We start from the raw sequence: 18,265 nt of genomic DNA, 5'->3' as shown, positions 1-18,265 counted from the left end.
GGGAACCCAGAGATCTTTCTTTACTTCATGAACAAGAAAAAGCAAAGAACAGAAACTGTAAAGTATCGAAATTATTTGCCAACTTATCTGTAAAAAAGTAGTTTAATAGTAAAGAAACGTTAATTTACGATTGCGCCAAAACAGCTTGAACGTTTGAATGGAAGAATGAAAGGGTCGTTAACAGGAAGCCCATACTCTAATGTTACAGACCAATGTCCTTAACATCGATTTGTTGCAGGATTATCGAACATATTCTCAGTTCGAATATAATGAATTCCCTTCAGACAGAGAAGTTGCTGTCCATGCATCAGCACGGCTTTAGAAAGCATCGCTCCTGCGAAACGCAGGACATCTCGCGAACCATGGGTGAAGGGTATCAGACGGATGCCATATTCCTTGACTTCCGGAAAGCGTTTGACTCGATGCCCCACTGCAGACTCCTAACTAAGGTATGAGCATATGGGATTGGTTCCCAAATATGTGAGTGGCTCGAAGACTTCTTAAGTAATAGAACCCAGTACGTTGTCCTCGATGGTGAGTGTCCATCAGAGGTGAGGGTATCATCTGGAGTGCCCCAGGGGAGTGTGGTAGGTCCGCTGTTGTTTTCTATCTACATAAATGATCTTTTGGATAGGGTGGATAGCAATGTGCGGCTGTTTGCTGATGATGCTGTGGTGTACGGGAAGGTGTCGTCGTTGAGTGACTGTAGGAGGATACAAGATGACTTGGACAGGATTTGTGATTGGTGTAAAGAATGGCAGCTTAGATATAGATAAATGTAAATTAATGCAGATGAATAGGAAAAAGAATCATGTAATGTTTGAATACTCCATTAGTAGCGTAGCGCTTGACACAGTCACGTCGATTAAATATTTGGGCGTAACATTGCAGAGCGATATGAAGTGGGACAAGCATGTAATGGCAGTTGTGGGGAAGGCGGACAGTCGTCTTCGGTTCATTGGTAGAATTTTGGGAAGATGTGGTTCATCTGTAAAGGAGACCGCTTATAAAACACTAATACGACCTATTCTTGACCCCTATGGGGTCGGGTTGAGGGAGGACATAGAAGCAATTCAGAGGCGGGCTGCTACATTTGTTACTGGTAGGTTTGACCATTACGCGAGTGTTACGGAAATGCTTCAGGAAGTTGGGTGGAAGTCTCTGGAGGAAAGGAGGCGTTCTTTTCGTGAATCGCTACTGAGGAGATTTAGAGAACCAGTATTTGAGGTTGACTGCAGTACAATTTTACTGCTGCCAACCTACATTTCACGGAAAGACCACAAAGATAAGATAAGAGAGATTAGGGCTCGTACAGAGGCATATAAGCAGTCATTTTTCCCTCGTTCTGTTTGGGAGTGGAACAGGGAGAGAAGATGCTAGTTGTGGTACGGGGTACCCTTCGTCACGCACCGTATGATGGATTGTGGAGTATGTATGTAGATGTAGATGTACGTACATACCCACAACACACTGTAGGGTACTTTCTCACATTAAAATACATCGATCAACCAAAACACTACGACCAGTGCCCACCACCAGAACGAATGCCGCCTGGTCGCGGTGAAGGTACGCGACGTGGCTAGGGAAGTATAGAAGCGGAGCAGAGATGAATGAGGACTCATTCTAGCGCTGATACGGGCTGCAAATGGGCAAATCCACGGACTTAAAAATGGCTCTGAGCATTATGGGGCTTGACATCTGTGGTCATCAGTCCCCTAGAACTTAGAACTACTTAAACCCAACTAACCTAAGGACATCACACACATCCATGCCCGAGGCAGGATTCGAACCTGCGACAGTAGCGGTCGTGCGGTTAAAGACTGAGGCGCCTAGAACCGCACGGCCACACCGGTAGGCCCCATGGACATAAAGGACTTTGAGAAAGGCAGGTTGTAATGCCTCGACACATGGAAAGATGTCGAAGCGGCGAAGCTGGTCGGCCGTTCGCGTGCTACTGTCGTCAGATCTGTGAAAAGTGGTTGAAGGATGGTGAGACCACGAGTAGGTGTCACGGCGTTCCACACGCACCCCTCATCACACACAGTGCAAGCTGCGATCTGTGACAAACGTGACGACGCAGTACAGTGCTGGTGCACGCAGAGGTTTTGTGGAGAACACTGTTCTGAGCACATTGTCCAACATGGGCTGCGCAGCAGATCATCGCCATGAGTTGCCAAGTTGGCCCTAGGGCCAACTGATGACAATGGTGGTGGGTACGCGACCATGGAGATTGGACAGTGGATCAATGGAAATGTGGTAACTGGTCTGATCAATCACGTTTCTTGTTACAGCAGGTGGTCATTTCCTGACAAGTCATCATCCAGCCGCACGGCTGCGCTAAACACGCACCACGCCAGGGAAACTGGCCGATGGGGGCAACATTAGGGTATGGGGGCATTCATGTGGCCTACCGTGAGACCTGTGGTACTAATCAAAGGCACTATTACCGCCGTGGGCTATGTGAGCTTTATTGAGTTACACTCCATCAATGCTTGATGTGTTTCCCAACGGCGGTGGCATCTTCCAGCAGGATAACTATTGATGTGATGTCATGAAGCGACAATCATGCTACAGTGGTTTGAGAAGGATAATGATGAAGTATCGATGACGTCTTGGCCACAACATTCGCCTGATATGAATCCCGTGGAACGCATCTGGGTCGCCATCTGAAGCCAGGTCTGTGCACACAACTCGTCGACCTGCAATTTAAAGGAGTTGCGTCACCTGTGTGTAGACATCCGATGCGACATACCTCCGGTAACATACCAAGGAGTTATCGAATCCTTTCCACGCAGAACAGCTGCTGTATTTTGTATCTAAAGCGGACCAAAACGTTGTTAAGTAGGCACTCGTAATGTTCCTGCTCATTAGAGTACGTGTTAATGATGAAAACTAATGTTAATCTACCGTTATGAGAAACTGAGTGAGAGAAACCCACGAAATTTATAGCAGAATTGACTCGCCGTGATCTCGACAGCATTGTAAAGCTGTCCTGATCCACGACAGCACAACCATCACATGTAACTTACGGAGATAAGCGTTGCTAGGTCCAAGGCACGCACATCTCGCTCAATAGCGTTCGATTTTTGCTCAGATGCACTGACGTTTGGTCACTAAGGAGCCACTTAAACAGCCTCACATCCGTCAGGTGTTCATCTAACTATTATGAGAAATCTGGAGGCAATTGGGCAATGCTGTCTGTTGGATAGTATAGGTTAAATTAGGATTGCGCGTCATGGAACATAGTGTTCCTGTATACTTATGTGGATACGGTGTCTGTTCTTTCTGACATATCCGGAAGAACAGACACATTTGATGACCTGCAGCCGTCTAGAACGAAATTAGAATTATATATTGATACCTTCAGCTGCTGACGGGCGTTGGTATATATCAACGGGGGCAGGTGAAAATGTGTGCCCCGGCAGGGACTCGAACCTGGGGATTCATGCTTACATGGCAGACGCTCTATCCATCTGAGCCACCGAGGGCACAGAGGATAGTGCGACTGCAGGGACTATCTCGCGCACGCCTCCCGCGAGACCCACATTCTCACCTTATATGACCACACACTGCATTCGTAGTGTTCCTGCCCAACACACTCATTAATCGTGGAAGACATTCTTATCAAGTCCCATAAGAGTTCATCCGCACAGAGGGAGAAGGTCATGGCCGGTATTGCCAGAATTATGTACTTATATGGATATGGAGTCTGTTCTTTCGAACATCAGCTGAAGGTATTAATATACAAGGTGTCCCAGCAATTTGTCCACCCAAAATATCTCTGGAACAATAACAGCTATTGGAAAACGACTTTCACCGTTATCAATGTGGGGCTGTGGGCCCATGAATGTACATATTTGGAAACATTCTAAAACGAAAGCATATGTGTTTTTTAACACAAACTTATTTTTTTTAAATGGACCTCCTATATTTTTTCTTCAGCAATCCATAGCATGACAAAGCACATACACAATGGCGCTGATTGCATCCCAATATTCCCATTACGTCCCGAGATATTGAGATGCGAAGTTGACGCTTGAAACACCCGACATGCGCTGCTAGCGCACGTCCTGAGGCTCAGGCATGAACCACATGCTGCCCGTAATCGCAGCAGGATGGCAGCAGACCGTATTATTCGTTTCGGACCTCTTGATAAGTATGGAAGTGTGATTACGGATGTCAATCACATCGCGATTACGAGCAGCATGGGGTTCACACCTGAGCCTCAGGACGTGCGCTAGCAGCGCATGTCGTGTGTTTCAAGAGTCAACTTCGCGTCTTAATATCTCGGGATATAATGGGAATATTACGATGCAATCAACGCCATTATGTATGTGCTTTGTCATGCTATGGATTGCTGAAGAAAAAATATAGGAGGTCCATTTAAAAAAACATAAGTTTGTGTTAAAAAAACACATATGCTTTCGTTTTAGAATGTTTCCAAATATGTACATTCATGGGCCCCAGCCCTACATTGATACCGGTGAAAGTCGTTTTCCAATAGCTGTTATTGCTCCAGAGATATTTTGGGTGGACAAAATAGCTAGAACACCCTGTATAATTCTAACAATGTTCCTGTGTCGTTCTCCCATGAGGTGCGAAGAGAGAGGTATCAATAGGCCTAATTTGTCTCGTGCTAACACATACCACTTTCGATATGCCTAAACGGTAACCTGTTGGCAATGGGGTCACACAACTGCAGCTAGTTTTAGACATAGTTATAAACTGCAACCAGGGTGTACAAATGTGTATCGCATTCTTCCGTTCAAGCAACTTTATAAGGGCTTCGAGAGTACAATGGTCGTTTTCCTTTGCCAAGGCTAATCTTGACGGGCACAGATGCACCTGCAGATAGTTAGCTTCTGTATTTTACGGCGCGGAAGTGTTTTTCGATGGAATAGTATGGACTTCCACTGGTTCTTCTTGCCGAGAACTGAGCTGAAAAGCGAATTAGTGCATTCTGGCTACTACAGTCCCTCCTAGTCGATGGTTACCACTCCAATCCGTACGTCGTTGCCCAAGGCAAATGACTCTGGCAGGACTATTTCGCCACGAATCGACGTGTTCACGGTATACCTTTGTGTGGTGAAACGTGGAAAGTACAGAGCCTGCACTAGCTTGTTGAGATCAGGCGAATTTAGTGACTAAGACATCAACTCAAATAGGGCAGTTATTGACAGGCCGCCGTCAAGGACTAAAATCCTACTTTCAACAAGCGGATTGAAATAATCTATACAGTCGTTCAGTATTGGAAACAGAAGAGAAGGAAGAAAAACTAACTTCGGTCTTCCAAATTTTTTCACTGCAGCGGATTCTTATACAGTTTCTCCTGTAAAACTTCGCACGAACAGCGAAATGGCGGGTAGTCAGATACACTTACGAGTCAAAATCACCTGCTTAAAACCATATTGATTCACCTCCGGAACGCAATGCAGCAGCGATTATGAGTAGCATGCAGTCGACAAGCCGAACGCTCCCATAGGTACGTGGCACCAGGTGTCTGCGTATAGGTCACGCATTGCCAGTATGCTACAGACTGGTGGTTTGTGCGTGTGGAACTGACTCCCGATGGCGTCGCAGATGTGTTCCATCTGGTTCAGATCAGAGACATCAACAGGAGTTGACTATCAGGCGTCGCACGCTATTTTACACTACTGGCCATTAAATTTACTATATCAAGAAGAAATGCAGATGATAAACGGGTATTCATTGGACAAATATATTATACTAGGACTGACATGTGATTACACTTTCACGCAATTTGGGTGCATAGATCCTGAGAAACCTGTACCCAGAAAAACCACCTCTGGCCGTAATAACGGCCTTGATACGACTGGGCATTGAATCAAACAGAGCTTGGGTGGCGTGTGCAGCTACAGCTGCCCATTCAGCTTCACTACGATACCACAGTTCTTCAACAGTAGTGACTGGTGTACTGTAACGAGCCAGTTGCTCGGCCACCGTTGACCCGGCGTTTTCAATTGGTGAGAGATCTGGAGAATGTGCTGGCCAGGGCAGCAGTAGAACATCTTCTGTATCCAGAAAGGCTCGTACAGGAGCTGCAACATGCGGTCGTGCATTATCCTGCTGAAATGTAGGGTTTCACAGGGATCAAATGAAGGGTAGAGTCACGGGCCGTAACACATCTGAAATGTAACGTCCACTGTTCAAAGTGCCGTCAATGCGAACAAGAGGTGTCCGAGATGTGTAACCAATGGCACCCAATATCATCACGCCGGATGATACGCCAGTATGACGATGACGAATACACTCTTCCAATGTGCGTTCACCGCGATGTCGCCAAACACGGATGCGACCATGATGATGCTGTAAACAGAACCTGGATTCATCCGAAAAAATGATGTTTTGCAATTAGTGCAGCCAGGTTAGTCGTTGAGTACACCATCGCAGGCGCTCCTGTCTGTGATGCAGCGTCAAGGGTAACCGCAGCCGTGCCCTCTGAGCCGATAGTCCATGCTGCTGTAAATACCGTCGAACTGTTCATGCAGATGGTTGTCGTCTCGCAAACGTCCCCATCTGTTGACTCAGGGATCGAGACGTGGCTGCACGATCCGTTACAGCCATGCGGATAAGATGCCTGTCATCTCGACTACTAGTGATACGAGGCCGTTGGGATCCAGCACGGCGTTCCGTATTACCCTTCTGAACCCACCGAGTCCATATTCTGCTAACAGTCACTGGATCTCGACCAACGCTAGGAGCAATGTCGCCATATGGTAAACCGCAATCGCGATAGGCTACAATCCGATCTTTATCAAAGTCGGAAACGTGATGGTACGCATTTTTTCCTCCTTACATGAGGCATCACAGCAACGTTTCACCAGGCAACGCCGGTCAACTGCTGTTTGTGAATGAGTAATCGGGTCGAAACTTTCCTCATGTCCGCACGTTATAGGTGTTGCCACCGGCGCCAAACTTGTGTGAATGCTCTGAAAAGCTAATCCTTTGCATATCACAGCATCTTCTTCCTGTTGGTTAAATTTCGCGTCTGTAGCACGTCATCTTCGTGGTGTAGCAATTTTAATGCCAGTAGTGTAGTATGATAACCTTGTGACGCGGACAGTTATCCTACTGGAAAATGCCACCAGTGTGAAGGAAGCGATCAAGTATGCAAGAATATGGCTGGTCCACAATAATGTTCACCTCAACCGCAGCTGTCATGGCGCCTTCGATTCCTGCCACAGGTCCCATGGAAGCCCACGTGGATAATTTCATTCATAGAATATTACTGCCTTCATCAGCCTACGCCAGGGTACGGCACGTGTTCCCAGCAGCTGTTCGCCTGGATGACAGCGCATCGGTACACGACCGTCGACCTGATATAACAAGATATTCATCCGACCAGGTGACACGTTTCCGTTGATCCACGGTCCAATCTTGGTGATTCTGTGCCCACTCCAGGCGTGATTGACGGTGTCATTGGGTCGTTGTGGAAGCACTTATGGGTCGTCTGCTTCAGAGCCCCATGTTCAACAACATTTTCGTGACGCGGGACATGGGGGCGCGTTTCAAGTTACCAATGCCACTTGTTGGTCTCGAGCAGCTGTCGGCCAGGACAGTACCAGTCCGTTTCGAATGGAGAAGATGGCCTTAGGCTTGCACCATACTGGCTGTCATCAGAGATCAACAGAGAGCACCGACAAAAACTGAAAACGCGAGAATTACACCGGTGAGAAATTATCGCTGCCGGTCCCATGCCCCGCACGAGGAAAACAGTGTTAACAGTAATCCACGCCCCACTTGCCGATGTCTACCAGCTATCGCCCATACTGAATGGGGCAACGACCAACAGCAGTCGACACTTTCGCCACCGCAAGAAACAGACAAGATAAAGTTCTCACTCCGTTCGTCTTAGTAAACTAATCACGTGAACAATTTTTTTAGTTACGTTGTGATTTGTGACATCATGATCAGTAGAGAGGTCGTGGTAAAGAATAAGTGGACCTTCTACAACACACCCCATCACTCCCTCCATTAGCAGACACAAAAGGTCTCTGTAATTGCGGCTGAAATGTCAGTTTTATCTATTTACGGTCAGTTATTTCGCAACATTACGCGGTCCTACACCGAGAAAACTTTTGTAACGACCTAATCTTCCTTTCTTCCAATGACTTTATCGTTAAACACTAGTCCTCCTCCGTCCCTTTTCCCTTCCACAATTATTCTAACAAATCTGAATTGTTCTCCTTACAGCTGTTTTGTGTATGATCCCCACTATGTCATGCTTATATTTTAACCAATCTTACTAACTTGAGCACCGTATCACTGCAGCATTAACGTACTCGAAATCTGCCATGTGTTTTCTCCAGTTAGAGTGCAATCGCTTGAAAATCTCGACATTTTAGAGATGTAACTACCGCTGTTCATTAAATCAGCTAGGTGTTTTGCATATGTCTTCCGAACGTTATTATGCAGCAGTGCCAAAGGTAATTTCGGTGCTTTGGACGAAATATGCGCGATTCGCTGCGCAGAACAGCCCACGCTGATTGGAACAGTAATAAATGTTTTTTCGCCGACACGGACACAAGTCGTGTCAACGATTTTCGTCCCGCGCTTTCGTCAATCATTTATTCAAAACAACGTTATGTCTATATATGAAGATGATATCTGTTCTTTCGGACAGAACACATACAATCGGTGACCCTGCAGCTCGTTAGAATGAAATAACAATGAAATGAATACCCCTAGCTGAATACAGGCGTTGTTACAAGTCAACGGGGACAGTTGAAAATGTGTTCCCTGACCGGGACTCGAATCCGGGATGTCGGATTCGAGTCCCGGTCGGGGAACACATTTTCAACTGTCCCCGTTGACTTGTAACAACGCCCGTATGCAGCTAGGGGTATTCATTTCATTATAACGAGCTGCATGGTCACCGATGGCATCTATTCTTTCGGACATGTCCGAAAGAAGGATACCATCTTCATTTACAGGGTGTTTCAAAAATGACCGGTATACTTGAAGCGGCAATAAAAACTAAACGAGCTTCGATAGAAATACACCGTTCGTTGCAATATGCTTGGGACAACAGTACATTTTCAGGCGGACAAACTTTCGAAATTACAGTAGTTACAATTTCCAACAACAGATGGCGCTGCAAGGATGTGAAAGATATAGAAGACAACGCAGTCTGTGGGTGCGCCATTCTGTACGTCGTCTTTCTGCTGTAAGCGTGTTCTGTTCACAACGTGCAAGTGTGCAGTGGACAACATGGTTTATTCCTTAGAACAGAGGATTTTTCTGGTGTTGGAATTGCACCGCCTAGAACACAGTGTTGTTGCAACAAGACGAAGTTTTCAACGGAGGTTTAATGTAACCAAAGGACCGAAAAGCGATACAATAAAGGATCTGTTTGAAAAATTTCAACAGACTGGGAACGTGACGGATGAACGTGCTGGAAAGGTAGGGCGACCGCGTACAGCAACCACAGAGGGCAACACGCAGCTAGTGCAGCAGGTGATCCAACAGCGGCCTCGGGTTTCCGTTCGGCGTGCTGCAGCTGCGGCCCAAATGACGCCAACGTCCACGTATCGTCTCATGCGTCAGAGTTTACACCTCTATCCATACAAAATTCAAATTCGGCAACCCCTCAGCGCCGCTACCATTGCTGCACGAGAGACATTCGCTAACGATATAGTGCACAGGATTGATGACGGCGATATGCATTTGGGCAGCATTTGGTTTACTGACGAAGCTTATTTTTACCTGGACGGCTTCGTCAATAAACAGAACTGGCGCATATGGGGAACCGAAAAGCCCCATGTTGCAGTCCCATCGTCCCTACATCCTCAAAAAGTACTGGTCTGAGCCGCCATTTCTTCCAAAGGAATCATTGGCCCATTTTTCAGATCCGAAACGATTACTGCATCACGCTATCTGGACATTCTTCGTGAATTTGTGGCGGTACAAATTGCCTTAGACGACACTGCGAACACCTCGTGGTTTATGCAAGATGGTGCCTGGCCACATCGCACGGCCGACGTCTTTAATTTCCTGAATGAATATTTCGATGATCGTGTGATTGCTTTGGGCTATCCGAAACATACAGGAGGCGGCGTGGATTGGCCTCCCTATTCGCCAGACATGAACCGCTGTGACTTCTTTCTGTGGGGACACTTGGAAGACCAGGTGTACCGCCAGAATCCAGAAACAATTGAAGAGCTGAAGCACTACATCTCATCTGCATGTGAAGCCATTCCACAAGACACGTTGTCAAAGGTTTCGGGTAATTTCATTCAGAGACTACGCCATATTATTGCTACGCATGGTGGATATGTGGAAAATATCGTACTATAGAGTTTCCCAGACCGCAGCGCCATCTGTTGTTGACAATTGTAACTACTGTAAAATCGAAAGTTTGTCTGCCTGAAAATGTACTGTTGCCCCAAGCATATTGCAACAAACGGTGTATTTCTATCGCTGCCCGTTTAGTTTCTATTGCCGTTCCAAATATACCGGTCACTTTTGAAACACCCTGTATAGTAATGAGTATAATGGACAGGGGCACTATGACTGCAGTGCGGGACAATAAGTTGCGGTGGCTCAGAGGGATAGCCGACACGGTAGCTCAGCGTGTCTGTCAGAGAGCTGGATGGCCTCTGAAAAAAAAAAAAAATACTGAGTGAAAGGATCAACAAGAGCGTGTGCCATGTAAGCAGAAGATCCTGGGTTCGAGTCCCGGTCGGGGCACACATTTTCAACTCTCCCCGTTGACTTATATGAACGCCTGTGTGCAGCTAGAGGTATTCATTTCAGTGTAACGTTATGTTTCTTGCTGACTGTCGTGATATTTAGTGTGAAACTGAGCGTGAAAAGAAGTGTTGACTATTCCTCTTCACTTCTGAACTGAGACTTTTCATTTCCCGGTTGCCAAGAAGAACTGTAAAGAATGAATGAACAGCTAGCTGGAAGAAAGGGAAAATGTTTTTCTCTCTGATGTGAGAAATGCGAGAGGACAGTGCTCGGAAAACGTACTTTCGTTACACCGTAAAACAGTAAAAATAATGAATAGTATTCCACATTGCAGATATTTTGTTTTACTTATTTTCAAACAATATTTATGATTTTTTATGTTATTAACTACATTTTCTTGTCTGCATGCAACATACTTTTCCTGAAGTTCCGAATCTTCATAAAATTTCAGTCTAACGCTATGCTTCATCATAACAGTACTATCTGAGTTTGAATATCAGTTTGTTAAAACATGCTTGTCCCGTACTTCCGACGGCAGCGTCAGTTATAACGAAACTGAAGAACCGACTTATGTTGTCTGTTTTACAGTTTTGAGAACTCAGTTTCACGGACAGCAGTTTATTGTGATGCGCAGATCAATAGCATCTCTTTACCTGTGTTGTTTTTACATTTTATTACTTAATTGAAGTGGTGACCCCTCATGGCCGTACCGGGTTTCATTTTCAGGATTTTAAACAAATTTCACGGCTAGAATTCGATTCGCAGGTGGAGTTCAGACCGTTAATAGCGTGAGCTAGCGTCGGCACCCATCTTCAGGGCTTCTACCGACAATCTACATTGAAAGTAGTGTGTGAGTGTTACAGGTGCGACGACTGATGACGATGGTAGAGGCATTTCAACCTGAATGTTTGTGAGAGTAGCGCTTACGATGTTCGGACATTGTCCACACGTTCTGCGACCGCAGCAACATCACCGGCAGCATCGCTGCAGCATCAACAACAAACAAAAACAGCGCTTCTGCGGCTGCCACCACGAACAGCTTCCTCTGAGCGTGCTGCAGGGCACGTGAATGGATGCATTGATGATCACAGAACTTCCACAAACATACAATAAGAAATACTATATATTATCTTCAGGTAACATAGTCAATATTGTTAGAAAATGTACGGACTTCTGAAAATACATTTGTTAAATAAACATCTAGAGAAAGCAACAGTGCATCATAGGCGTAATACATGGGAGATGCTAGAGGACCACTTAACTACAATGGACGGGAATTTGCAATATATCCCAGACTGAAAACTTACCAAACATGAAACAGCTGAATAAAAACTTTGAAGTCATCTATCACTTAGCGTTGTAGACCACAATCAAAACGGACTGCCAATAATTTCCTTATATGTCTGATGCATAATTGTTAACCTTTCCTCCTTTTTTCAGTTTCACTTAACTTTCTTTATTTCAATCATTAGAAACAAGATCGACATTTTCTAGTATCTTTCTTTGCGTTACCAATCACTAAAATGGATTGCGCAAAGTAAAATAGTCGGATGCACTAAATATCGTAAAGCAGGCTTATTATAATTGATATTCTTCAAATTGATGTTTGAATTAGATAAAGTTCCTTTTATAATTAATGAAATACATTATCATCAGATTTGAACTCTTAGAAGAGTAAGAGAGATATCCAGAGGTCACAAATCTTTCATTTTTGCTTAACTGAATTTTTCACGGAATTTTTGATCGTCATGGTCTACTTATAATTTAGATCACATCTGTGGAGCTTAGATGAAACAGTAATAACTAACCAGACATGTGCTGTTTGATATAAACGGATTTACTTTAATTATTTTATCGATAAACAATTTTTTTTTAGTTATCAGCTGAAAGTTTAAGAAACTTTTGATTATTCACCTTAACAATCCTTGTGTTGTGTGAAACAGAACCATAGCTAATTTACTTTTAAATATGTATTAAATAAAGGAAAATATCTGTACGTAAACTGTTCTGTGAGATATCCTGAACAATTTAAAGAATTACTGCGATAATTATATTAATGTTTCCAGGACACGACAATAAGAGAGTTGCATTCTTCACAGTATAGGTAGTCCTTACGTGATAATGTACTTTTGAAGACAATATGCTCCAACGTTTACTATAACAGTCATTGTTATCAGGACTATCAAGTAAAACAACGTCTCAGTTCTGTTCTTAATACAACTGCATCATGCTTTGAGCAACAAGTAGGGGCAAAAATGACAACTGAACAAGCAGAAACTTGCCATATAGAATCACCTGAGAGAAAGTGGTATGTCATCATACCACATAACACTAATTGCTCACCATGTGCTTTCAAAGTATCTAATGCCGAGATAGTCCTAGAAAATTAAACCATACTGAAAAGGCTTACAGCATGACACCCATTCGAAATGTTCATGCGGTAGCAGTTGTTTATATGATAAGCTGTTCATAGATTGTCAAATATGAACGGAACCCAACTATCCCCGAGACTAGAGAAGAGGCGGAACGCAATGTCGTGAATGTAGTGACTTGCTAATTTTTGTTAGTACTTCACATCTTAGTTTCAGCACGTGAATCTAGTACTGATAGTTGGAAAACCTCAAGTGCTAAGGTTTTTGTAATCGATTTACACACATTGCTAGCGTGGCCACCTTTCACAGAAAATGTTTAAATTATCGTTTTATAAATCCAAACGCCTTTTTCTAGCTGCAAGATAATGGTCATTTACGTTCATGATGCGTTTCATATTTTGTATTGAAGGCCTCCGCCACACACCGTCAGGTGGCTTGCGGAGTATGGATGTAGATATCTCCAGTGTATACTACCTTCCTTTGTGTTTTTACGTGTCATTATTACAAATTCTAAATAATTCACGTATTTAATTTTACATGAATAAAATGCTGCTTGCTCGTCTGTCCTGCAAACTCTGTGTGTACTACGACCACGTGGGAGGAAATGTAGACGTTGCAGGGCAGAATAATTATATGTAACATTTTATTCGTGTAAAAAGTATGTTAGAAATTGTCTTTAGTCTGTATCACATGTAAAAGCAAAAGTGCATCATTCCAGAAAGGAACAGAAAGAACCACAAGAATACTTTCACTATAAAAGGCGAAATGTAACTAAAACGTGAGTAATTATTGTATTACTGCAAGGAAAAGGCGTTTGAATTTACGAAAGATGTCACAGAAGAAACATGATTAAAGAGAGCCTCATTAGTGCTGTTGCCTATCTCGATGAAAACAAGGGGGAAAAACAGCGGAAAGTTTTGTCGGAAATAATGAATCGTGTAATAATTTCGAAAGAGTGAGTAACCGCCGAATAGTAGGCTGCAGACAGGCACGGGCCTACCTGGATAGGGTGCGGGGATGACAGCGGCGGCAGAGACGGCCGCCAGAAAGGCGAGCATCATGGCAGCTGTGGCTCTGACGGCGGAAGACCTCCTCATGGCTGCTCGGTTGGCGGCGGCGGCGGTAATGGCTAGCGCACGCCGCAGCGCGCTATTTAAATACCGCGCGCGCTCCCAGCCCGCGCATGCGCGGTGTCTGACTGCCGCCGCCGGTGGTGGGGGGCGTCAGCCGGCGCCACGCGCTGTTCTACGCAGAATCAATCTGCGAGCCGGCGCGGCGACAACGGCCGCCCGCGTCATCGCTGCTGGAATTATTAGCTCCGTTCCGATAAGAGAGGGGACCGCGGCGTGGGTGCCGGCACTCCAGCCTCGGCGCTCGCCGAACGCTGAGCTGCATTCCTGGAAACGTGATAAAGCTTTGGCGGCCGGGGGGCGGATAAATGGCAGCGAGGAGTCACGGTCCACTGGTCACTGTCAGTAAGCGCCAAGTAATGGGCTCCACCGTCTTACCGCCCTAATAGCTCTGCGTCATTGTGAGGACATTGCCGCTTTCTCACAAAATCGTTCATCAATAGTAAGGTTAGACATCTGCTCTATTTGCCGTTTCCGCGTTATAAGTGTAGGATTGTTTTCGGAACCTTACTGCTCTTCCAGTTAACCTAAACTATGCCGCAGGATATTAATTCACGAATTCGCGCCAAATAAATACGCTTTTGTTTCCTAAATAAATTCTTTTAGGAGAATGGTTTACAAGCAGAGTTATGCTCTAACAAAACAACGGTTCGGTAGTTTTGGTACAATACATAAATGAAGTATTGAGTTGTAGCATTACCGTAATACTGGTAGCTTTGGTAGGGAAAGAAATGTAAATGAATGTGTAAGGGAGGAATTGGGAGCTGACGACTTCTCTTTTCTTTTTTGTTTGTTTTCCCCATATTCAGAACCGCACGTCATTCAGTGTTAGTCCATTGTATATTTTATATCCTTACATAATATAAATTAAATTTTATAAGTAACAAAAATTAGTTGATCGCCTAACTTCTGCACTTTAATGTAATCAGACTAATTACGCTTGATGCAAGTAAATTGTGTATACACATACAACAAATATACATACTGTTTTTATTTTGTACTCAATACAACCATTCTTCTTCATGATCAAAGGCAACAGCTCCCTCATATTATCGATAAATGGGAAAGTTGGTAACGAATGACAGAAATATGTTTTATATAAGTCCGAGGAGGTATTTAAGAAATGTGTGATTATTTTTGTTTTGCGGTTTTTATTTTTATTTTAAATTTTTGTTGAGGAAATTGCGTTTTCTAGCGATGTATGATAAATCTGTATTGTTTTCTGTATTTCAACTACAACATCATTCTGTTTCTCACTACAGATCAATAATTTTCGAACAAAACCAGAACTAAACACTGAAAATTTCAGGTTTGCTAAAAATACTGGTTATTTTTAAGTAACTCATAGGAGGATAGCTACGTGGTGCAAAAATGTTCTACAGGTTACCTGGCCCTTTACATATCCTTAACGAGTTTCTGGACGGATCATCGCTTCTGGTTTTTAAGGGTATATGATAAGACAGGGATGACATACGTAAAGAAAGCTATCGTTACAAGGTAACGCCTGATAGCTATGCAACACACCTAACGTACAGGTAACACAGATGCGGCCTTAACTAAAGGAAGGTACTAGGAAAACAGCTGTAGGCAGCGCTTACTTAACGATAGTCTGTGGCAGCCTATGGTAGTTTTACGACTCTGTTTTTACTGGTGTTATGCAATGAGATATTTTCAACAAACTTTTTAAAAGAATGTTGTAGTGTAATACATTCTTGTAACTTAACTCGATTTATAACAACACAGTTTTTTTTGGATCGGTGTAACGATCATACCGAAATATTCAGTAGAATTTTTTGTGGATTTGCAGAGCTTTTAAATTGAAAAAAATAACTCGAAAATAAACGCAGTTATTAGTAATTAGCCTTTTCGATCTATGTACGTGAAGCAACCGTAACTCAATGGAAGCTAGTATTTATTTTTATGTTCAGTTAACTCATAGCACTGTTCAGTCTGGGTCTGAGTTTAGTGGTACAATCGAACACTACTCGTTTCTGTCGACAGCTATTTTATGCATTAAAAAGGAAATAAATAGAAGCTGATGGCAGCCTTTCTGGCGGTCATCTCTGCCGCTGCTGTCATACCCGCATCCTACCCAGGTATGCCGGTGCCTGTCTGCAGCCTACCGTTCGGCAATTACTCATTCTTTAGAAATAACTACACAATTCATTATTTCTGACAACATTTTTCACTGTTTTCCCCTTTGTTTATTTTTGGCGTAGACACCAGCACTATTCAAGCTTGTTTCACTAGTTTTAATCATGTTTTTTCCGTAACAACTTTCATAAATAAGATTCAATTTTCCGCTTTACAGATGCAAACCGCTTTTCCTTGGGACAATCAATATTTATTCATGTTTTAGATACATCTCGCCTTTTAAAGTAAAGGGATCTTCAGTGTATTATTTTTGTTTCCTTTCTGGAACGCTACACTTTTGGTTTGTCGTATTAGTAGATAAAAGTAACAACGTAAATTCTTCTTCAGACTTTATATGTTTCATTGTCTTCAGCTTACATATCACGTTATCATCATAGCCCTTTTAGCTCCTGTATCTTCGTCACATATACCTGTAATTGGGAGCAGCAGTCGAGGTTATCAATATTTACAACAATTAGTCTGATTTTTACTGTTTCTATATACTTTTGGCTTTCTGCCATTAAAGGTAAGTAATTAACGTAATGTACCATCAGTCTCATGTAGATCGTATCTGAACCTCCTATCAGTGATCCACGTTTGTCCTTTCATTTGGCGTTGTGTTATATCTCTGGGATACGGTCGGTCCCTGTGAATGGGTAACGCTTGCTTTATCGGTTTATATCTGTAAAGAGTCAGCTGTTCCCAACCCTTGACCTCACCATCTCCTGCGAAAAGGAAGACTCATCTGGATTAATTCTATTGTCCAATTCAATGGTCTCTTCATCAGTCAAGCATGGAAATAAAGCGGAAAACATAACCCATTTCAACTAACGTAAACCAAGGCAGCATTGAGTACCGAAGTATCGTATACCATACCCGTTTGAAGCCTGAAAATCGTTTGTAATAATAATTTGCAGTTACCTGTTATCTGAGGGATACCTGTAGAGTTTTAATACTACATTAAAGCATGTGAAAAATCATTTAGAACAAGATACGTCTTCACCGTTATTTCACCGAGACAAGCTGTGCAGTTGCAGTCAGTACTCATTTCATTGCTCTTGGCTTCTGACGGACAAGTGGGCCGACGCAAGCGCTGTGCTCGTTGTACGCGGTACCACAAGCCAGAAAAAGAGCGCCCACGAGAAAAGAAAAAAAAAAGGACCTGGAGGTATTATGAATGATACCTCGGCAGCGAAGAGGTTAGACTCTCGTATGCAGTATTGTTAACAGATACACAACACTTGCCCAGTTTCATCCTGATAAATCTGCCTGATTGCGCTTCCCCTATCACTGATATAAAGTGTTTATTTCAGTCCATGACACTTGTTAACATTAGCGCTAGGTATTACATAGATGCATCAGGGTTCGGAATTTATCACTAATCCTGTACTTACATGCCAAGAAGTAATTTATATTTGATAGGAGCATTACTTACGTTTTATTCAAACCTTAAACGGCTTGCATTCCGTATTCCAAGAGGAGGCAGTGGCTAAGTCGTTCCGTATTTTGTTACAATCGTTAAACTTGATTTTTGTTGCTGTCAGTGGAATCGAAGCTGAAAAATCAGAAAATTCTACTGTTTCTGTCCGATCAATTGTTTGCTTACTGTCGACCTGCCCCTGCTTCTGGGGCATTCAAATGGACACTCAGAAACTGGGTTCAGAAAAACACACTGACGAAATGTGTTCACTATTGGAGAAAGTAGACGAACTTTCGGATCAGTTCACTAAGTTATCTACAAGTGTAGATGATGATCTGAATGACACAAGACTCGTAGCCTTCACTGACACAGAAGAGTATGAACAAGTTAGAAAATTCAAACAAAATCAAAATCAAATCAATACACAGTACAAAAGAGGAATCCGGGAAGTACAAGATCAGTTGACGCAGGTAATACAAAAATTACATATTTCAGAG

General features: G+C 43.4%; 1 protein-coding gene across 2 annotated transcripts in view; it reads right to left on the bottom strand.

The window, feature by feature from the left end:
* LOC126355210 (uncharacterized) overlaps nucleotides 1-14,521 on the bottom strand; it is a 205,922-nt gene extending 191,401 nt beyond the window's left edge. Inside the window, exon 1 of one of the 2 annotated variants that reach the window (XM_050005457.1) lies at nucleotides 14,086-14,521. In XM_050005457.1, coding sequence (XP_049861414.1) covers nucleotides 14,086-14,182 — 97 coding nt within the window. In that variant the 5' untranslated portion in view covers nucleotides 14,183-14,521. The remainder of the gene's footprint in view (nucleotides 1-14,085) is intronic. The other variant, XM_050005456.1, reaches the window with a different exon arrangement.
* Nucleotides 14,522-18,265: the final 3,744 nt, after the last annotated feature.

The sequence above is a fragment of the Schistocerca gregaria genome, chromosome 3 (assembly GCF_023897955.1).
Source record: "Schistocerca gregaria isolate iqSchGreg1 chromosome 3, iqSchGreg1.2, whole genome shotgun sequence".
Lineage (NCBI taxonomy): Eukaryota > Metazoa > Arthropoda > Insecta > Orthoptera > Acrididae > Schistocerca > Schistocerca gregaria.
This window is presented reverse-complemented; position numbering and strand designations above follow the sequence as displayed.